At 38.3% G+C, this 24042-nt stretch overlaps 1 protein-coding gene across 1 annotated transcript in view; it reads right to left on the bottom strand.

Moving 5' to 3' along the window:
• IARS2 (isoleucyl-tRNA synthetase 2, mitochondrial) overlaps positions 1-24042 on the bottom strand; it is a 63992-nt gene that overhangs the window by 16432 nt on the left and 23518 nt on the right. Inside the window, exons 11-14 of the mRNA XM_003930336.4 lie at positions 21921-22072; positions 17298-17458; positions 7797-7899; positions 6138-6231 (exon numbers count right to left, since the gene is read on the bottom strand). Coding sequence (XP_003930385.1) covers positions 6138-6231; positions 7797-7899; positions 17298-17458; positions 21921-22072 — 510 coding nt within the window. The remainder of the gene's footprint in view (positions 1-6137; positions 6232-7796; positions 7900-17297; positions 17459-21920; positions 22073-24042) is intronic.

Genomic DNA, 24042 nt, shown 5'->3' with positions numbered 1-24042 from the left:
GGTCAGGAGTTCAAGACAGCCTAGGCAACAGTGAGATCCTGTCTCTATAAATAAACAAAATAAATTAGCTGGGCCTGGTGGCATACACCTACGGTCCCAGTTCTTTAGGAGGCTGAAGCATGAGAATAGCTTGATCCAGGTGTTCAAGGCTGCAGTGAGCTATGATCGCACCACTGCACTCCAGCCTGGGTGACAGAGCAAGACCCCATCTCCAAAATAACTATAATAATAATACAATACAATGTGAGCAAGTGGGATTTATCATGTATGCAAGGATGGTTCAACATATGTAAGCCTTAAAGGTGATAAAACACACCAACAATGTGTTATGTCCTTCATCAATGAAAAACAAAAACCATAAAATCATTTTAACAAAGACAGAAAAAAGCATTTGATAAAATTCAGCATTCCTAATAAAAACTCAACAAACTCTCAGCAAAGAAGGAACATACTTCAACATAATAAAGGCTATAAATGACAGAAACCCCAACTAACACAGATTGAATGGGGAGAGGCTGAAAGCCTTTCTCTCTGAGAACTGGAACCAGACAAGGATGCCCACTTTCCCCATTCTTACTCAACATAGTACTAGAAGCCCTAGCCAGAGCAATCAGGCAAGAGGAAGACATAGAAGAATTGGAAAAGAGGAAGTTGAACTGTCCCTCTTTATTGATTATATGACCTTACATATAGAAAAACCTAAAGATACCACCAAAAAATTCTTAGAACTGATCAACATATTTAGCAAAGTTGCAGTATATTAAAATCGACCTACAAAAATCAGCATTTCTATTCAACAATAACATACCAGCTGAAAAAGAAATCAAGAAAGTAACACCATTTACAATAGCCATGCCGAAAAATTAAATAGGAATAAACTTAATTAAGGAGATGAAACGCCACTACAAGGAAAACTATGATACACTGATGAAAGAAATTTAAGAAGACACAAATAAATGGAAAAAATCCCATACTTATGGATTGAAGAATTAACATCATTTATATGACCACACTACACAAAGCAGTCTAAAGATTCAATGCGGCCAGGTATCGTGGCTCATACCTGTAATCCCAGCACTTTGGGAGGCTGAGGTGGCTGATCACTTGAGGTCAGGACTTCGAGACCAGCCTGCCCAACATGGTAAAACCCTGTCTCTATTAAAAATATAAAAATTAAACAGGTGTGGTGGCATATGCCTGCAGTCCCAGCTACTCAGGAGGCTGAAGCAGGAGAATCACTTGAACCCAGGAGGTGGAAGTTGCAGTGGGCCAAAACTGTGCCAACTTCACTCCTGCCTGGGCAAATGAAATAAGCCAAGCATAGAAAGACAAATGTCCCATATTCTCACTCACATGTGGGAGCTAAAACAGAGCGAGACACCATCTCAAAAAAAATAAATAAAGATTCAATGCAATTCCAAGCAAAATACCACTAATATTCTTGATATAAACAGAAAAAGCAATCCTAAAATTCATGTGGAAAGACAAAAGACTCCCAAACAGCTGAAGCAATACTGAGCAAAGAGTACAAAGCTGGAGATGTCCCACTACTCAATTTCAAAATATACTTCAAAGTTAATAGTAAAAAACAGCACAGTGTTATAAAAACAGACACTTAGAACAATGGGACAGAATAGAGAACCCACAAATAAATCCACCTATTTATTGCCAACTGATTTTCAACAAAGGCACCAAGAACATACAGTGGGGAAAGGACACCCTCTTTAAGAAATGGTGCTGGGAAAACTGGCTATCCATGTGCAGAATGAAAATAGACCCCTACCTCTCACCATATACAAAAATCAACTCAAAAGAGAGACTTAAATCTTCAACCCCCAGCCCCGACAACTATGAAACCACTATAGAAAAACATAGGAGAAACCCTCCAGGACACTGGTCTAGGCAAAAATGTTATGGCTAAGACTTCAAAAGCACAAGTAAAAGAACAAAAATAACCGGGCGTGGTGGCTCAAGCCTGTAATCCCAGCACTTTGGGAGGCCGAGGCGGGTGGATCACGAGGTCAAGAGATCAAGACCACCCTGGTCAACATGGTGAAACCCCGTCTCTACTAAAAATACAAAAATTAGCTGGGCATGGTGGTGTGTGCCTGTAATCCCAGCTACTCAGGAGGTTGAGGCAGGAGAATTGCCTGAACCCAGGAGGCGGAGGTTGCGGTGAGCCGAGATCGTGCCATTGCACCCCAGCCTGGGTAACAAGAGTGAAACTCCGTCTCAAAAAAAAAAGAACAAAAATAGACAAATGGGACTATATTAAGAAAAAGCTGGCTGGGCGCGGTGGCTCACACCTGCAATCCCAGCACTTTGGGAGGCCGATGCAGGCGAATCACAAAGTCAAGAGATCAAGACCATCCTGGCCAACATGGTAAAACCCTGTCTCTACTAAAAAATACAAAAATTAGCTGGGCGTGGTAGTGCACACCTGTAGTCCCAGCTACTCGGGAAGCTGTGGCAGGAGACTCGCTTAAACCTGGGAGGTGGAGGTTGCAGTGAGCCAAGAACACACCACTGCACTCCAGCCTGGTGCCTGGTGACAAAGTGAGACTGTCTCAAAAAAAAAAAAAAAAAAAAAGAAAGAAAGAAAAAGCTTCAGCACAGCAAAGGAAACAATCAACATAGTGAAGAAACAACCCGTAGAATGGGAGAAAATATCTGCAAACTATTCATCTGACAAGGGCCTAACTCAGATTATAAAGGAAATCAAATAAATCAACAGCAAAAAAAAAAAAGAAGAAAACAAATAATCTCATTACAGAGTGGGCAAAGGGTGTGAACAGACATTTCTCAAAAGGTGTCATATTAATGGACAACAGGTATATGGAAAAATGTTCAACATCACTATCATCAGGGGAGTGCAAATCAAAACCACAATGAGGTATCATCTTAGCACAGTTAGAATGGCTATTATCAAAAAGACAAGAAGTAACAAATGATGGCTGCAAGGATGTGGAGAGAAGGGAGCTATTATAACTTAGGTGGAAATGTCAATCAATGTACAGTCATTATAAAAAAACGCTATGGAGGTTTCTCAAAAAACTGGAAACAAAACTACCATACGAACCAGCAATCCCACTACTAGGTATTTATACAAAGGACATAAAATCACCATATTAACAGGGTACCACCTGTACCTCCATGTTTATTACAGCACTATTCACAACAGCCAAGATATGGAATCAGTCTTAAGTATCCATCAAAGATAAATGGATAAAGACATTGTGGTAAATATACACAATGGAATACTATTCAGCCATAAAAAAAAAAAAAACACTGAAATCCTCCCATCAGCGGCAACATGGATGGAACTGGAGGTCATGATGTTAAATGAAATAAGTCAAGTACAGAAAGACAAATATCCCATATTCTCACTCACATGTGGGAGCTAAAAAAGTTGATCTTATGGAGGTAGAAAGTAGATTAAGTTACCCGAGGCTGGGAAGGGTGAGAGGGAGGGACCAACAGAGTTTGGTTAATGGGATAGAAAAGCAGTTACATACATAGAATAAATTCTTACTGTTTTATACAGTAGGGTGGCTATACTAACAATTAACTGCATATTTCAAAATAGCTATAAAAGAAGATATAAAATGTTCCCAATACAAAGAAACGGTAAATGTTTGGGGTGATACATAGCTTAAATACCCTCATTTGATCATTACACATTGAATGAACCTATCAAAACACTACATGTACTCAATAATATGTACAATTATTATGAAATAATTTAAAATTTTTCTGTTGCAGTGAAAATTATTTGGTTAAGAATATCACACTCTGGCTGGGCGCAGTGGCTCACATGTGTAATCCCAGCACTTTGAGAGGCCAAGGAAGGTAGATCACTTGAGGCCAGGAGTTTGAGACCAGCCTGGCCAACATGATAAAACCCCATCCCTACTAAAAATACAAAAATTAGCTGGGTGTAGTGGCACATGCCTGTAATCCCAGCTACTCAGGAGGCTGAGACAGGAGAATCACTGAACTCGGGAGACAGAGGCTGCAGTGAGCTGAGATCATGCCACTGCACTCCAGCCTGGGCAACAGAGTGAGACCCTGTCTCAAAAAAAAAAAAAAAAAAAAAAAAAAAATCACGTCAGACTCTAGAAATATTATGACTAAACTCTATCCGATAGATCTTAATGAGTTTTCACAGAGTTTAACCGACTCGAAGGCATCAAATATAAAATGCGATTACTGCACTCAGCAACGTAAAACCACTTCAAAAACTGAAAACAACAATGGCAGTAGCATTAATTCTCACAAAATCTAAAATGAATAAACTATGAAATACACTATGCCTCACTGTTTCACAATTGTCATACACTTTTCTAACATTCAGGATGCTGCCCGAAATGTGCCAGCAGGAATCTCTTCTTCCTACTACCTTAAGTAGTGTTACTGACCTGCATTTTCAATACACACTCACGCATTGCTTAATAACAGAGACATGCTCTGAGAAATGTGTCCTTAGGTGATTTCCTCATTGTGTGAACGTCACAGAGTGTACTAACGCAAACCTCATGGGATAGCCTACTTTACACCTGCCTACATGGCATAGTGTGTTGCTCCTAGGCTACAAACCTGCACAGCGTGTTACTGTACTGAATACTGCAGACTGTGTCAGCACATGGTAGGTATTTGTGTATCTAAACATTATCTAAACACAGAAAAGGTATATAAAAATACAGTAGTCATCCCTTGATATGTGCAGAGGATTAGTTATAGGGCCCACCAACCCCTGAGACCCCCGCCTACCCCAACAAGTACCAAAATCTGTACCTACTCAAGTCCCACAGCTGGTCCTGCTGAACCTGCGTATACAAAAAGTCAGTCCTCCCTTTCTACATGTGAGTTTCAAATCCTGAGAATACTGTATTTTCCATCCGCATGTAAGTAGATGGAAGCTGTGCATTTGGAACCCTCTTGTTCAGGAGTCTAATTTATTATCATCTTGTGGGGCTGTAATCATACATGCAGTCTGCTACTGACTGGAATGTCAATATATAATACATGACTATAATTTCGAGAAACAAAGTGACTAAACTTGCAATATTTTTTCTCAAATATGCTGGGAGAAAGTGAGGAAATGATTCTGAAAAACACTACACAAAAAATTATAAAAATTCTTATGTAACTTATACTTGGCCATTATTATTATGCACATTTTACCTGTAATAGCGAGTAAACATGAATTTACATACATTTTGTTTTTCAAATTTCCTAAGCTGAAAGAAAGGCTTAAATGAAGGAAATATATCCACTACTAGGAATCTTATTGTGAGATTCATAGACAAGCTACTTTTCCCACATACCCTTACTCCAGAAAGATAACAGGCTCTCCCAGGCCAAAGCTGGCCTCTTAGCAGGAGTGTGAGGAACTGTGTGATCCATCACTGCTTCCGTGACATCTCATCCCTGTCTCTAACTTCACAGTAATAACAAGCTTTGTTCTTCTTCATTTGCACTCTAGCTTTTCACTTAGCATAGCATCTAAACACATCCTCTAATATGTGCCTTCTCCTGCTACTCCTAATTCCTGCCCAATGTCCCTCCTTTCTCTTTATCCAATCAGTCAAAAACATTCCTTAACTATCAGTAAGTATAAAGTTAACCTGTTTGTAAAGAGAGGAGAAAAAGCCATGAAAAGTAATGTAGTATAGAAGACGAGAACTGAAAATCAGGGTACCTGAGTTTTAGTTCGACACTATTAAGCTATGTGACCATCACCTAATTTGGCTCTAAGTCATTTTCATTTCCTCTTCTGAAAAATGATGGAGTCAGACTATTTCAGTGACTTCCAAATTTTGTTTTACAAAACTGGGTGCCTTGGGGTTGCCAAGTGGGCCAAGGAGAATGAACTGGCTGAAAGGAGGGGGAAAAAAATCCCATGTTTAACTATTTTCTGTACTGTAAATTCTAAAGGAAATTTCATCTCGAAAAACAAAAAAAGGTTTAGAAATCACTGGATTAATTAAACTCTAAGGGTCCTTCCAAGTCTAAAAGGTAGCAGATCTCTAAATAAAGCACACATAAAAAAAGGTTTCAATCATACATCCTTTCTAAATACCAATTCTATATTTTCAAAACTTCCTGATCAACATGTATCTATTTTAAAAAATTACCTGGAAGAACATAAGACCATGAAATTCCACTGTCAAACCAGATGTCCAAAATATCCTGACCTGGCACATACTCCAAGGCATCAGGACCACCAACCTAGTAAGACAATGTAAAAGCATGTTAGTTCAACAAAGATCACAATATAGGTAATAAATACTGCATCCCCAAAGTCTTCTGAAAATGAAATACAACCATGAAGTTCACATTTTTAGATGAAATTTACAATATGTTTAAGCATTTCACGGTTAAGTACAACTCCTTCCATTCACATTTAAAAGTATCTATGAGCCGGGCGCGGTGGCTCAAGCCTGTAATCCCAGCACTTTGGGAGGTCGAGGCGGGTGGATCATGAGGTCAAGAGATCGAGACCGTCCTGGTCAACATGGTGAAACCCTGTCTCTACTAAAAATACAAAAAAAAAATTAGCTGGGCATGGTGGCACGTGCCTATAATCCCAGCTACTCAGGAGGCTGAGGCAGGAGAATTGCCCGAACCCAGAAGGCGGAGGTTGCAGTGAGCCGAGATTGCGCCATTGCACTCCAGCCTGGATAACGAGTGAAACTCCTTCTCAAAATAAAATAAAATAAAATAAAATAAAATAAAAGTATCTATGGCCACTGAATTACACATTTACCAGTGTAATATGTATATGCTTTCTATTTTCTTGAAATTAGCTTTAAATTTGGATATTTTAATGTGTGATACAATCAGCTAACTCTACTACAAATCTCCAAAGGCCTGATATAACATTAGACACTGTTCTCTCACAGTAATAATTAATGAGCTTAATCAACCAAATCAGTCAAAATCAATCAGTCCTGGCCCTCAATGAGATAACAACTGACCCTCACATTCCACTACTATATTAAACACTACATTTTGTTTTGTTTTGTGTTTTTCAGATGTAGTCTCGCTCTGTCACCCAGGCTGAAGTGCAGTGGCATGATCTTGGCTCACCACGACTTCCACCTCCTGGGTTCAAGCAATTCTCCTGCCTCAGCCTCCTAAGTAGCTGAGACTACAGGCGTGCACCACCAAGCATGGTTAATTTTTTTTTTGTTTTTAGCACAGACAAGGTTTTACCATGTTGGCCAGGCTAGTTTTGAATTCCTGACACCCACCTCAAACTCCCAAAGTGCTGAGATTACAGGTGTGCACCACTGCGCCCGACCTAATACTATACTGTTTTTTGGGGACAGGGTCTTACTCTGTCACCCAGGCTACAGTGCAGTGGTGCAATCTCAGCTCGCTGCAACCTGTCTCCCAGGCTCAATCCATTCTCCCACCTCAACCTCCCAAGTAGTTGGGACTACAGGCACATGCCACCATGCCTGGCTAAATTTTGTATTTTTTGTAGAGACCGGGTTTTGCCATGTTGCCCAGGCTGGTCTCGAACTCATGGACTCAAGTTATCTGCCTGCCTCAGCCTTCCAAAGTGCTGGGATTACAGGTGTGAGTCATCACGCCCAGTCTTAAATACTACACCTCTGTAGCTAAACAAAATGTCCATTTTCAAACTGCATTAGCTACTTATTTACAGCTAATGTACTTGTGAACTTTATGTAAGATAACTTTTTAACCCTCAAGAATCTCTCATGTTGTCATTAACTCCTGTAATATAGGACTGTAATAAAGGCTGTTAAATACAAACAGAAATTTACCTCAGATAAGACTTCTTTTGGAAGAAGCTGCTCAGGGGGAAGAGTCCACCAGATATCACTGCCGTGCTGTTCCACCAGTTTAACAATATGCTCAATGGTCTGGCTATTCAGGGGGACATGGCAGAATTGTTCAATTAATTAATGTGAAGAATCACATTTTCAAATTAGCAAATAGTGATTTTTTTCTCTATCTTTTTCCTCAAACCTTAGTTTGAAGAAAAAACTTCTATCATTTCAAATTCAATATAAATTTTAAAATGATTATACATATCCCTAAAAAGGAAAAAAAAAAAAAAGTCTTCTGACCACCTGTTTCAGTTCTGATTTACCTATTTCTACCAATCTATTTTCTACCCAGGTATATACTCGAAACCTCCCAATTATCTTTCCTCTTCTGATTTCTAACTAAATTAAACCAACTCATTCTCTCATTCTACCTTCGAAAGATTACAGTGGTTCCCACTGACACTGTTATCAGTCCAATCTCATTTCCTCAAAACTAGACTGATGCAATCAATAGTCTGAGAGTACTTCCCCCTTCCCTCATCTCTTTAATTTACAAAAAAAACCTTGAAATAAATGCATTCCTAAACTGCTTTTATCACACTAATAATCTGCTTGAAAACTCTCCAGGACTCCCTCCCTGCTTACAGGCATCTGCATAAGAGGTAGTGCCATACTAGAGACTGTGATGACAGATATAAGGCTTAGATTCTGACTGTTGCTTTGTATTTATATGACCATGGACAAATATCGAAACTTCTTTAAGACTTGGCTTTCCCTTCTGTTGAGAATAATCTCATTCATTTGTTCAAAAACTATGCAATACCTCCAGTGTCTTGAGCACAGTTGTAAGCACTGGAGATACAGCAGTTGGCAAAATACACAAGGTATCTGCCCTGACGAAACTTACATTGTAGTAATTCTAGACACTTCCCTCAGAACGACTACAAACTAAATGAGACTATACACATAAAACTTAGTACAATGCTTAACACATGATAGAAAGCCAACAAATCCCTATCAAATAAATAAACAAAACTTGTACCTTTGGGAAGATAAACAATAATAAATGATTTGAAAATTAAACTCAGCAAAAAGCATCATATTATATTTCTCAGGAGAGTAACACACTTTTAATTATTAGAATACTTAATTTATTATTGCAGCTTTGCTGCTATTACAGCTTCCTTTGGTTGCTTTTCATTTAGTCATAGTACATATAATGGCCAAGAGCACAGACCCTGCCAACAGGGGGCTTTGGCTTAATTTCTGGCTCCATCACTTGAACCCCGGCAAGGCACTTAACATTTCTACCTCAGTTTCCTCATTTGTAAAACACAAATAGTAACAGCATCATTAAGAGATTTTCTATGAATATTAACTAAGTTAATATATATAAAACACATAGAACAATACCTGGCACATTTAAATAAATATTATATAAGCATTATTCAAACTGATTATTTGATGTCAGGTCTGGGCCTGATAATTCACAGAAAAACGAAGTGCTTACCAAAAATTGTTGTGGAAAGCAAAAATCAAATGAGTACAAATTAAATATGCTCCACAAATCTAAATTTGAAATACCTTACAAAGGCTGTATATCACTAAGTTGGTATTTTAGGAAGGACAGATTTAAAAAGTATCATGCTACCATCGTGTACTTTGAAGAACTTAAAAATAATGAGAAAGTAAAATGGGCACAAATGCATGTTTCTAAGACAGTCACTCGTTTTAGATGGACTTTAACAGTAAAGATAAACTTTTGTTATCAGACCATAAAAACTTTATGTATAACTACCTAGTTTTATGACAATAGTAGTCACATATTACTATTTTATATAGTTTGTCCAGAACATTTTCAGTTAAGAAAATATGAATATAGTATAATACAAAAATCTGAATAAATCTAAATACCAAAAGAAAAAACAAAACCATAAAAGAGATACTAGTAAAGTACATTTACACGCATATATACACACAATTACAGCAGATAACACTGTTCACACGAACGAAACTCATTAAAAAATAATTCTAAAAATGGTGTCATTTTGCCTTTCTTTTTTACGTTATCCTTAGACTGGCAAGTTTAGGTAGAGAGTAAAATAAAACAGTAAAACAGTTTTAAATATACTGGAAAAACAGGTAAAAATAATATCAAAGTAAAACTAAATGGCTTAAATTTCCTGTTAATTTAGCAGATATGGTAAAATGTTAGGATAAAGAATATCAAGCAAAAGCATGCATACATACACCACACATCTTTCTCAAAGCACTTTACAGGCACTCACTAACTGGATTCACAGAAATACATAGTGGGTCTTGACAGATGATTTGTTCTGCACCTAAAGGTTCCTTAAATTACAAAGCTAAGCAAGTAACAGTTAAAACCAGGGCTTGAAATTTACATAGTTTGGTGCTGTTTTTACTTCTTTATTCTCCCCCTCTAAATCATCTATAAAGACAACACTGTAACTGAACTCACACTCTTACTCTATGGAGTTTGCTAAGCAATGGCAAAAAGGCTCTTTTACTCAGGCATAATGAAGACTGTATATCAGAGATGAAGTTAGGAACTAGGCAGTCTCAGATCAGTGTGTTGACATGGCAAGCTTTAAGTCCAAAGACCAGACTCTACCCTGTGACTTACTGGATAATGTTACAAGAATAAATCATTTCAGTTTCTGTAAACACTGGGAAAAGGTGACAAAGACAGTTAGGTGAAAATGTTTATTCTTAAAAGTCCTAGTAACTAAAGAAAGATGAGTAACCTTATGACTATAGATGAAACATATCCATTTCATTTTATTTTAATTAATTAATTAAGTTTTTTGAGACAAGGTGTCACTCTGTGGCCTAGGCTGGATTGCATTGGCACGATCATAGCTCATTTGAAGTCCTGAACTCCTGCATCAAGTAACCCTCCTGCCTCAGCCTCCTGGGTAGCTGGGACTACAGGCCCATGCCAACATGCCCTGTTCAGTTTTTTCTTTCCTCTAGAGATGGGGATCTGCTTTGCTGCTCAGGCTGGTCTTGAACGCCTGGCCTCATGCAATCCTCTGGCCTCAGTCTCCCAAAATGCTGGGATTACGGGTTGTGACCCACCACACTCAGCTCCACATTCATATTTTAGAATGCTAAATTCAGCTTTAATAAAACTAAGCTCTTTTTCATATTCTTGACCAGGAACAGTGGCCCATGACTGTAATCCTAGCACTCTGGGAGGCCAAGGCAGGAGGATCACTTGAGCCCAGGAGTTCAAGACCATTATTGTAAAAACTTATTATTATTTAATAAAATAGTTATTTTTCATATTCTTAAATATCAGAAAATTCAATTATATTTTAAATATTATTTAACTATATTCAAGTAACCTACTGAGTCTATAACTAAAAGCTTTGAGAAAGAAAGGGTCCAATTTTGCTGTTGGCATGTTATTAAGGCAACCATAAAATCCCACCAAGTTTAGTCAAACATCTCTAGTTTAAAATTCATTTTAATTGCCACATTTTCTTTAATATTAGTAATTTACTTAGATGTAGAATATATTTTAGCATAAGAAATGTAATTTTGTGCTTTATATACACTTTACTTGCAAGTTTAAAAAAACTTGGCCGGGCGCGGTGGCTCACACCTGTAAACCTAGCACTTTGTGAGGCCAAGGTGGGCAGATCAAGAGGTCAAGAGATCAAAACCATTCTGGCCAACATGGTGAAACACCCTCTCTACTAAAAAATACAAAAATTAGCTGGGCGTGGTGGTGTGCACCTGTAGTCCCAGCTACTCAGGAGGCTGATGCAAGATAATTGTTTGAACCCGGGAGGCGGAGGTTGCAGTGAGCTGAGATCGTGCCACTGCACTCTAGCATGGTACCTGGCGACAGAGCAAGACTGTCTCAAAAAAAAAATAAACTTTTTTAAAAACTGACAAAAGTCTCAGTGAGGAGGAAAGGTTTCTGGTTTTTCTTTTAGCTTACCTAATAACACTTAAGTGAAACAATGTAACTACACATTAGCTACACCAATGAAAAGCAATCCTGCAATCATTTTTAAAAATCCAATTTCAGGCCGGGCGCGGTGGCTCAAGCTTGTAATCCCAGCACTTTGGGAGGCCGAGGCGGGTGGATCACAAGGTCGAGAGATCGAGACCATCCTGGTCAACATGGTGAAACCCCGTCTCTACTAAAAAAATACAAAAAATTAGCTGGGCATGGTGGCACGTGCCTGTAATCCCAGCTACTCAGGAGGCTGAGGCAGGAGAATCGCCTGAACCCAGGAGGCGGAGGTTGCGGTGAGCCGAGATCGCGCCATTGCACTCCAGCCTGGGTAACAAGAGCGAAACTCCGTCTCAAAAAAAAAAAAAAAAAAAAAAAAAAAAAAAAAAAAAAAAAAAAATCCAATTTCAAAAAGGCTATTGTAAATAAAACAACATAGTTAAGTTTTCCTTGTTACTTATGTATAGGAATCAGAACAAAAGAAAAATTTGTTCAATGTATTCAAAAGAAACATGAGGCCGGGCGCGGTGGCTCAAGCCTGTAATCGCAGCACTTTGGGAGGCCGAGGCAGGTGGATCACGAGGTCGAGAGATCGAGACCATCCTGGTCAACGTGGTGAAACCCTGTCTCTACTAAAAATACAAAAAATTAGCTGGGCATGGTGGCGCGTGCCTGTAATCCCAGCTACTCAGGAGGCTGAGGCAGGAGAATTGCTTGAACCCAGGAGGCGGAGGTTGCGGTGAGCCGAGATCGCGCCATTGCACTCCAGCCTGGGTAACAAGAGCGACACTCTGTCTCAAGAAAAAAAAAAAAAAAAGAAACATGAAATATTTTTAAGGGCAGAAGCTTTATCTTATTAAGAGAGCAAGTCTCACTAATATTTAAAGAACAAGAATTCCTTCCTTACTTTATATTGTAAAATATGAAACATCAAGTACTAAAGTCTACTAAATGTACTTTAGTAAACAGTATGTTCTGTAATTCAGTTCTATTTTGAGATTCTAGACAGATTATTTATATTTTTAAAACAGTAAGATAAAGTCAACTTTGAGAATAAAGAAAAACCCAACAAATATGTTTAACGAGTTAGACTTAGTCATTCCATGATGCATACATATTTCAAAACGTGTTGTACACGATAAATAAATGCAATTTTTGTCAAATAAATTAATTTTGGGCAGGCACGGTGGCTCACACCTGTAATCCTAGCACTTTGGAAGGCTGAGGTCGGTGGATCGCTTGAGCTCAAAAGTTCAAGACCAGCCTGGGCAACATGGCAAAATGCTGTCTCTAAAAAAATACAAAAATTAGCCAGGCATGGTGATGCATGACTGTAGTCTCAGCTACTTGGAGGTGGGGGTGTTGAGGCAGGAGGACCACTTGAACATGGGAGGCAGAGGTTGCAGGGTTGCAGTGAGCTGAGACTGCACCACTGCACTCCAGCCTGGGTGACAGAGTAAGATCCTATTCAAAAAAAAAAAAAAAAAAAAAAAAGGCTGGGCACGGTGGCTCACACCTGTAATCCCAGCACTTGGGGAGGCCAAGGTGGGCAGATCAGGAGGTTAAGAGATCAAGACCATCCAGGCCGACGTGGTGAAACCTCGTCTCTACTCAAAATACAAAAATTAGCTGGGCATGGTGGTGAGTGCCTGTAATCCCAGCTACTCAGGAGGCTGAGGCAGGAGAATTGTTTGAACCTCGGAGGCACAGGTTGCAGGGAGCTGAGATCACACCATTGCACTCCAGCCTGGGCAACAGAGCGAGACTCCGTCTCAAAACAAAAAGAAAAATTAATTTTAATAAATAAACCAAAATTTATGACAAACAAAAATACAGATTTCTATGACAAAAACATCCTCACAATCCAAACAAATGAAAATTTAAGTGCACAGAATTGGTATCACCAAAAGAAAGCTTTCTCTGGCCTTATACTCTGGTAGTCTGAATTTCTGTAAAAAGTGTGACAGAGATTTTGAAAACAAAAATTGCAATAAAAATAAACAGATAACCCACAAACTTGAGCTAGGTATAATGATAATAAAAACAAAGACGAATTTAATATTTAAACAAAATTTGAAATAATAATTCGAAAAAATACATAAAGTTAACAGTGAACAAGTGCTCAAAGATACTCATTCTAGAGATACGACAAAAATCTTGCAAAATCCAAACGCTGAATACATTACGTTCATTTAATTATTATACACAAGGAACTAGGCAACCATTAGGAGCTAAGCTGACATTTTTAACAGGTGCATATTCATTCTTGTATCATTAACTTAAATTACATCTTCTTTTGTATATCATGTTCTTTTATAAAAACAACTGTATTGGACATCTTATATACGTATCTCCACACGACAGACACTAGTCCTCTTATTTCCTTTGGTAAATACTTAGAAGTGGAATTTTTTTAAATAATGAAACTGAGATAATACTTAAAAAATTTTGTAAACCATTTTCTATTTCCTTGTGACATTTAATATTCTTCAAGAAAAACATCTAAATTTGACTGAAATTTATAAGAATTCTCCTTTTATTTCTTTAATATCCTATACTTAACACAAACACATCGTTAACTTATAACCCAAAGATCAGTATAAATGAGTGCTGATAAAAGTGGGTGAAACCACTTATCAGTATGTAATCTATATGCTTCCATCTTAATGCTGTATTTCACAAAGTAATAAATCAATCATAAAACCTTGTACTTTACTCAAAGGCCTTATCTAAACACATGTATTACGTGTTCCTTCTTAGCTTTCAATCTGTGAAATATCAGTGGGTAGCATGAGCAACTAAAACACCAACCAATCATTTTGAACTTCGCTATCAACTAGAATGAGGCTTATTTAGCCTGTTGTGGAAATTAAGCAGCATTAAGATTACTAAGTAACAAAGACACTACTGCTGCTATTATCCCATTGTCTTCCCTGTTTTGCCTTTAAAAGCAAAAATATTAAGGATTATTAAGACAACTTTTCTTCTGTAACTTACTGGAAGAATAAGGTAAGAGGCTAAATGTTTCACATTTGTTTACTAAATTTAATTGTAGAACACAGTGAAATTTGGGAGGGAAAATTCTATTTTTAATTTAATCCTAGATTTATGTTTTAAAGGTAACAGGAAACAATTTTGGAGAAATTTTTCTTTAATAAACAAATTTTTTGAACAAAAGGTTTATTATTGTTGAGAAAAAATGTGAGGTAGCTAAAGTTAACACTCAAATTATACTGGAAATTCCTTGCCTATTTTTACTAAATTTCTCATAACTTCCAGAAGTCAGGGGCCAAGTTTCCATGTTAGCTATAACATTTATAGTATGAAAGTGATCATAACTGTATGAAATGATGAAAGAAATTTAGCAAACTTCTTTTCCTTCCTAGGTGGCCAGTGTTTCTAAATTTTATCTTTTTTATGCTAAAAATTATTTATTCTGTTTTTATTGACTAGTAACAGATTTCAACCTAACTTCTAATGGCATTATATCACAGATTCAAATTACAGTAAAGTCAGAATTGGAATTATTTCTTCAGAAAATACAAATATGATATAAAGTACAAATTACACCATTAACTCAAATCACAATGGAACAGAGTTTCAAATCTACCAGTCCCTAAATGTATTTGAACATGAATATATTGAGACTTTCTTCTGTGAAACAGGTTTACTCAGAGATAAAATACAGATCTCATCTAGAGCAAAAGGAATCTTCTTGTATGTTTAATGGTGTTATCAAGTGTAACAGCAACTCCATGTGGACTGTGTACCAATTTCCAGTGGAGATGCTGTTACTTTTGATGGTTACCAACTTGCTACAATATAAAAATATAAGAAAGAAAGACAGAAAATTGTGGTCACTTGGAATCTGATTTGATTCTGGCAGAAACAAGATAAACTTTCAGCCTGTTTTATAAAATTAACAAATGGTTAAGAATTAATATCAATTTTCTCAAATTCAAGTGTTATATCACCAAAAAGATCCAATAATGGAAGAAGATTAGAGTCATCATTCAGAAATGGTATACAGGAAAATGACCTATGAATTGACAGACAATATGGCTAAGTTTGTCTGTCATTTCTTTAGGCCAATATTCTGTATGACTGTGTTACTTCAATATCAGAAATCAACTAACACCACGCAACCAACGCATTGGCAGATACACAGAAGAATCTGTAACACTACCATGTAAATGTATTGAGTAAATAAAACATAAATATACCTAATGAAAACTCATTTGTTTTTCTGACAAAGCTCATATTTATTTCACCTAACTTACTGACCAATCAACCGATGTACCATTTAATTGTCAGGATGAAATTGTAGTCAAACCAGTTTGCTATATTTACTAATACATACATATGATCCTCCTCAGAGTCCAGAGGGCTATTTCACCAAGGAATCCCCACCCACCTCAATCACTTCAGTAAAATTCCCTAGATATCTTGCTCTCTAATAAATGAAAAAAAAATTAGCCGGGCGTGGTGACACACACCTATAGTCCCAGTTACTCAGGAGGCTGAGACAGGGGAATCACTTGAACCCACGAGGTGGAGGCTGCAGTGAGCAGAGATCGTGCCACTGCACTCCAGCCTAGCTATAGAGAAAAACTCTGCCTCAAAAAGAAAACAAAACAAAACAAAACAAAACAAACAAAAATTAGCCAGGTGTAGTGGTGGGTGCCTGCAGTTCCACTACTTAGGAGGCTGGGGCAGAAAATCACTTGAACTCAGGAGGCAGAGGCTGCAGTGAGCCAAGATTGCACCACTGCATTCCAGCCTAAGCGACAGAGCAAGACTCTTGTCTCAAAAAACAAAAAAAAATTCTGTGGCCTGTATTTTCCCAGAACCCTAAGACCAAAAAAAAAAAAAAAAAAAAATTAAATTAAATTAAATTAATAAAATAAAATAAATAAATGGTTCCGGGTACCTGTAGCAGGAAAAAGCCTACTTTTCAGTGTACAAACTTTTCTATTATGAATTATTCACTATGTTCATCTACTATCTTTCCAAATTAAAAAAAAAAATAAGGAAAGAAACAAGAAAGAACTGGGAATATAACAATCAGTGTAATCATGTGTATTTAACTATATTATCGTTTCTTGAATTTTAATTATCTACACAATTACATTATTCCATTTCACTGAAAAGGAGAGAAGACTCAGAATATGAGAGTGGTTCTCTTCATTCATGAAGAAAAATGACATTTCAGGTTCCCCTGCTAAATACTGTCCATCTTTGGATCCAGGATATTTTAATCCAGCCCAATAAATTCTCATAGAAAAAAATCAGAGCCTTTACTTCTAAGTATCAATATTTACATAAATCTGGTTTTTAATATTTTAACTATATGAAAGAATCTGAGTTTATATTTTAGTTCCCCAAAAAGACTATTTTAGCATATTTTAACATATATAAACAGTTCTCAATTGTCCACATTTTTCCATTTTTGAAGAAAAAACAACTCGCTCTAAAACACTGAAAAATTTTAGAAAGCATTCTACCTGTTAATCAAGTATTCATCCTTTGTCTTATGATGAAACACAGGAATTGGAACACCCCAAGTTCTTTGCCTTGATATACACCAATATGGCCGCCTGTCCATCATGTCAACCATGGCATTCAGTGCTGATCCAGGAATAAATTTCACCTTTTTTAACAATTCCTGCAATTAATTCATAAACAAGTCTTGTGAGAAAAAGCAGAACAAAGATTCTAGACAATTTTCGAAATGCATTTCTTTCTTTTGGATGTTTGTAGCCATTCACGTGTCTTCCTTACCTGCTCTCCCTCCCCCACCCAAAAAACCTGAAAAACTAAAAGATTTCAGAGCAAATAAGGCAAAGTTAAAAATGGAGCCACAAAGAACTTAATAAATAATATCAGGAGCAGACTTCACCTTTGAACAATGTTACAAAAGATTTCAAGCCAATTTCCAATTTACACCAACCCTAGATCAAAACTGGTAATAAAAGCTTTCATAGAAGTGTAATACTTCACTAAACTATAGTTAAAATCAATTCAAACTTGATTTCCACCATTTTTAAAGCATTTTTAAAAATGCTTAAAAAATAAATTACTGAACTGGGAGCAGTGGCCCACCGCTGTAATCCCACCACTTTGGGAGGCCGAGGTGGGTGGATCACCTGAGGTCAGGAGTTCAAGACCAGCCTGAGCAATGTGGAGAAACCCCATCTTTACCAAAAATAAAAAATTAGCCAGGCGTGGTGCCACATGCCTGTAATCCCAGCTACTCGGGAGACTGAGGCAGGAGAATCTCTTGAACCCAAGAGGCAGAGGTTGCAATAAGCCGAAATCACGCCATTGCACTCCAAACTGGGCAACGAGAGTCAAACTCCATCTCAAAAAAAATAAAAATACATAAAATAAATTACTATCGTAAGCTGCCAAAAAAAGATTGCAATATACCTAATTTTACATAATACACTTTACAATACAGAAAACACTCTCTCAAAATAAGGCCAAGCATGTGGCTCACACCTGTAATCCTAGCATTTTGGGAGGCTGAAGTGGGAGGATCACTTGAGCCCAGGAGTTCAAGGTTGCAGTGAGCTATAACCATGGCACTGCACTCCAGCCTAGGCAACAGAGCAAGAGCCTGTCTCTAAAATAAATATCAGCCGGGCGCGGTAGCTCAAGCCTGTAATCCCAGCACTTTGGGAGGCCGAGGCGGGTGGATCACGAGGTCAAGAGATTGAGACCAGCCTGGTCAACATGGTGAAACCCCGTCTCTACTAAAAATACAAAAAATCAGCTGGGCATGGTGGCGCGTGCCTGTAATCCCAGCTACTCAGGAGGCTGAGGCAGGAGAATTGCTTTAACCCAGGAGGAGGAGGTTGCGGTGAGCCGAGATCGCGCCATTGCACTCCAGCCTGGGTAACAAGAGCAAAAACTCCGTCTTGGGGGAAAAAATAAATAAATAAATAAATAAATAAATAATTATCAATCTATAAATAGACAAATGGATAACAGTTACTTCCTCTCAATAAAGCTGCCTTCCTTAACTCCCACAAAAAGGCTAAAAACTGCTACCACTTGATTTTATTTGTCAATTAGCAAAAGATGAATTGTATAGCAAAAATGTTTATTAATAGTCTCAAAAAAGGTCAAAATGTTAATTTCATTTTTAAAAATCTTTCTGTCCATTAATAAAAGCATTGTTACATTTTCAGAGAAGGTTTAAATGGTTTCCTCACTCACCATTTACTACCAGAATTCCCCTCCCCCAAAACTCTCTGTAGCACCATCTACTGGCAGAATGGCAAAATGCCTATAAACCAATTTGATTAATACTGTACTTGGTTTAAAAGTATAAGAAATGTGAATATTGAATAGATATTTGATTTTGCTAAGGAATAACTACTGCTTTTTAAATGTTGTGATAATAGCATGGGAATTATGCTTTAAAAAGTTTATCTTGGGCTCATGCCTGTAACCCTAGCACTTTGAGAGGTTGAAGCAGGCAGACTGCTTTGAGCTCAGGAGTTCAAGACCAACCTAGGCAACCTGATGAAACCCTATCTCTACAAAAAATACAAAAATTAGCCAGGCATGGTAGCACACACCTGTAGTCCCAGCTACTCAGGAGGCTGAGGTTGGAGGCTCGTTTGAGCCTGGGAGGTAGAGGTTTCAGTGAGCTGAGATCACACCACTGCACTCCCGCCTGGGTGACAGAGTGAGACCCTACTTAAAAAAAAAAAAAAAAAAAAAAAAAGAGTATACCTTTCAAATATATGTGCTAAAATATTGCCGGGACAATATATAATATGAAAAAAATAAAGCCTGGAGTTTGCTTCAAAATGATACAATTGGTAAGGGGTAAAAAGTGGGTGGTAGAGGAACTGTAGATAAAAACAAAATTGGCCGGGCACTGTGGCTCACACCTGTAATCCCAGCACTTTGGGAGGCCGGGGTGGGCAGATCACAAGGTCAGGAGTTCGAGACCAGCCTAGCCAACATGGTGAAACCCCATCTCTACTAAAAATACAAAAATTAGCCAGGCATGGTGGCACATGCCTGTAGTCCCAGCTACTTGGGAGGCTGAGGCAAGAGAATTGCTTCAACCCAGCAGGCGGAGGTTGCAATGAGCTGCACTCCAGCCTGGCAACAGGGGAAGACTCCATTTCAAAATAAAACAAAAACAAAATTAACCAAAAGCTCATTATTGTTGAACCTGAGTGATGGGACTACAACAATACATTATCCTATTCTCACTACTTCTGCAAAGAACTTTTTTTTTTTTTTGAGACAGGGCTTCACCATGTTGGCCAGGATGGTCTCAATCTCTTGACCTCGTGATCCGCCTGCCTCAGCCTCCCAAAGTGCTAGGACCACAGGCATGAACCACTGCACTCGGCCACAATTTTTAACTTTACAAAAAAGTTAAAAAACAAAAAACAAAAAACTGGGCTTAAACATATTTCATCAGACTTAGACGTTCTACAACCAAAAATCAGTGCAGAGCTGCAATTTACAAATCTGCAATTTACAAATTTTAATACTGACAAATAAGGAAGAGAGGCTTTAAATGAAGAAAAAAAAACAAAACATACGACATATTACCGTTGTCCGCATTACACAAGTATAGAAAGTATAAACTGCTATAAATAGCTTTGGCAAGGACCCCAAATTGCCAGGCCAATAAATAAACCAGCTTAATACAGTAGTATATTTCAAACTGTAAAGCAAAATATCTATATATTCAACCTGGTTAACATATATAGATAGATAGATAGATAGATAGATAGATAGATAGATAGATAGATAGATTTTTTTTTTTTAATTAGACTTTTAAGTTCTGGGGTACATATGCAGATCTTGCAGGACTGTTACACACGCCATGGTGGTTTGCCACCTCCATCCCCCCGTCACCTACATTAGGTATTTCTCCTAATGTTATTCCTCCCCAATCTCCCATCCCCTGCTATCCCTCCCCAGACTCCCAGACCCCAACAGACCCCAGTGTGTGATGTTCTCCTCCCTGTGTCCATGTGTTCTCATTGTTCAACACCCACCTATGAGTAAGAACACAGAGTGGTTTTCTGTTCCTGTGTCAGCTTGCTGAGAATGATGGTTTCCAGATTCATCCATGTCCCTGCAAAGGACATGAACTCATCCCTTTTTATGGCTGCATAGTAGTCCATGGTGTATATATCCCACATTTTCTTTATCCAGTCTATCATTGATGGGCATTTGGGTTAGTTCCAAGTCTTTGCTATTGTAAACAGCGCCACAATGAACATACATGTGAATATGTCTTTAAAGAACAATTTATAATCCTTTGGGTATATACCCAGTAATGGGATTGCTGGGTCAAATTGTATTTCTATTTCTAGATCCTTTAGGAATCACCACACTGTCTTCCACATGGTTGAAGACATTTATACTCCCACCAACAGTGAAAGCGTTCCTATTTCTTCAAACACATATATATTTAAGCTCTTTCATTAAATAGAATCAAGTTGTGAGAGATGTTTACATACACCCACATAGAAAGACATATATTAAATGAAAGGGCTCAAATATATATGTAGTATTTAGAACACTAGTAGTAAGTATTTGCTAACTAAAAGAAACAACTTTGTATATTATTACTTTTACTTTTTAATGCTTCCTTTGTAACTAGAACAGTAACTTTTTAAATTAATTGCAATTCCAATCTCAAGGAAACGAAGGGTTTAAAGTTTTACTGAATGCTTATTATGGATCAGACCATATTCTGGAAACCTGTAATCCCTTACTCTATGAGATAGGCATTATCATCACTTTATATAGATGAGAAAAGAGAGGCTTTGGCAGGTTAAACTAGGACATTGTTCTGTCCAAATTCTACGCAACTTTTGACTACACTGAGCAAGAAAGTCTATCCACTAACAGTGTGATCTGGACAAACCACTTAACCTTTTTATGCCTCATTTTCCACACGTGTAACCAAAAAAATGGAAGTCCAAGGTCCTTTCAGATCTAAAATTCTACAATTTTATGAAACTAAATCATAATAGCAACAATGCCTTCCACTCCCGAAACCTCACCTCAACCTCACATGCAGCCCTTTTATACTGAGGGAATGATACACCCAAACCCTTATACTAGGATGCTTTTTATACCTTGGCTGTAGTCTTAATATCCGAGATGTTTATAAACCACTGCTTGCTGGCACGAATAACCACGGGTTTCTTAGTCCTCCAGTCATAGGGATAGCTGTGTACCAACTTCTCTTCTTTCAACAAATTCTTTGCAGTCTGAAGCATCTTTATAACTTAAAAAAAAAAAAAAAACCACACACCAAATTATATTACATAAAATTTAAAAGAACTATGAAAATCCTAATAATGCTCTAAACTTCCAGAAAGTACTAAATCTGCAGCAATAGGTGTCAATAAGAGTAGTCACCTCAGGCTGGGTGTGGTGGCTCGTGCCTATAATCTCAGCACTTTGGGAGGCCAAGGTGGGTGGATCACGAGGTCAGGAGATCAGGACCATCCTAGCCAACATGGTGAAACCCCATCTCTACTAAAAATACAAAAATTAAAATTAGCTGGGCATGGTGGTGCATGCACCTGTAGTCTCAGCTACTTGGGAGGCTGAGGCAGGAGAATTGCTTGAACCCAGAAGGCGGAGGCTGCAGTGAGCCGAGATCGCATCACTGTACTCTAGCCTGGGTGACAGAGTGAGACTCTGTCTCAAAAAGAAAAAAAGAGTAGGCCGGGCGCAGTGGCTCAAGCCTGTAATCCCAGCACTTTGGGAGGCCGAGGCGGGTGGATCACAAGGTCAAGAGATCGAGACCATCCTGGTCAACATGGTGAAACCCCCGTCTCTACTAAAAATACAAAAAAGTAGCTGGGCATGGTGGCACATGCCTGTAATCCAAGCTACTCAGGAGGCTGAGGCAGGAGAATTGCCTGAACCCAGGAGGCGGAGGTTGCGGTGAGCCGAGATTACGTCATTGCACTGCAGCCTGGGTAACAAGAGCGAAACTCCATCTCAAAAAAAAAAAAAAAAAAAAAAGAAAAAAAGAGTAGTCACCTTGGCCAGGCACGATGGCTCATGCCTATAATCCCAACACTTTGAGGGGCAGAGGCAGGAGGATCACTTGAGGTCAGGAATTCAAGACCAGCCTGCTGTGCATGGTGAAACCCCATCTCTACTAAAAATACAAAAAAATTAGCAGGGCATAGTGCCATGCACCTATAATCCCAACTACCTGGGAGGCTAAGGCGGGAGAATCATTTGAACCTGGGAGGCAGAGGCTACAGTGAACTGAAATCGTGCCACTGTGCTCCAGCCTGGGCAACAAAGCAAGACTCCATCTCATGCACACACAAAAAAGTAGTCACCTTTCAGGTATCAAAGGCGTGCTCTGGGCAACTCCTGGCAAAAAAAGCAGGGACTGTAAAATCTTAATCAGACTCCAAATTATGCCACTTCCACCACTTTTCACATCAAAGAAAAGATGAACAGATTATATCTAGAATTCTTGATCTCAAATTTAGAGTCATAACCTTTCATGCCATGAATCTTAAAATGGTCTCCAGGTAATCTGGAAGAAAACAGGTGTAATAGGTTGAACTGTGTCCCCAAGAAGATCTAACCCCCAACCCTAGTGAATGTGACCTTACTTAGAAATCAGGTTTCTGCAGATGTAATCAAGTTAAGATGAGGTCACAGTGCATTAGAAAGGACCCTAAATCAAGTTTCAGTGAGGTCACACTGCATTAGGGAGCACTGGTGTTCTTAAAATGAAGAGGATAGAAAGAAGATTGTTTTTGCCACTGATTTAGCCATGTGAAATTCATCTCAATATCCTTTTCTGGGTTTGAAGCTGCTGTCTCTAAAAGTGCCATCTCATTGTGCTCAGTATCAGTCAATACTAGAGAAATCTTTCTCAGTCAATACTAGAGAAACCTTGAACAGCTTATGTACGAAACTTTTAAATTTTTATATTATTTTGAAACTTTGCTTCTTTGTGGCACCTCCTAAATCTGACTGCGACAGCCCTCTACAGTCTGTGGACTGGCAGGTTTTTTTAGGTGTTTGTTTGTTTGTTTTTGGGATGGAGTCTTGCTCTGTCGCCCAGGTTGCTGGGCAGTGGTGTGGTCTCAGCTAACTGCAACCTCCACCTCCCAGGTTCAAGTGATTCCTGCCTCAGCCTCCCGTGTAGTTAGGATTACAGGCGCATGCCACCACACTCGGCTAAGTTTTTGTATTTTAGTAGAGATGGGGTTTCAC

The sequence above is a fragment of the Saimiri boliviensis genome, chromosome 14, assembly GCF_048565385.1.
Source record: "Saimiri boliviensis isolate mSaiBol1 chromosome 14, mSaiBol1.pri, whole genome shotgun sequence".
NCBI lineage: Eukaryota > Metazoa > Chordata > Mammalia > Primates > Cebidae > Saimiri > Saimiri boliviensis.
The sequence above is the reverse complement of the archived record's forward strand: the minus strand, read 5'-3'. Positions and strand labels throughout refer to the sequence as shown.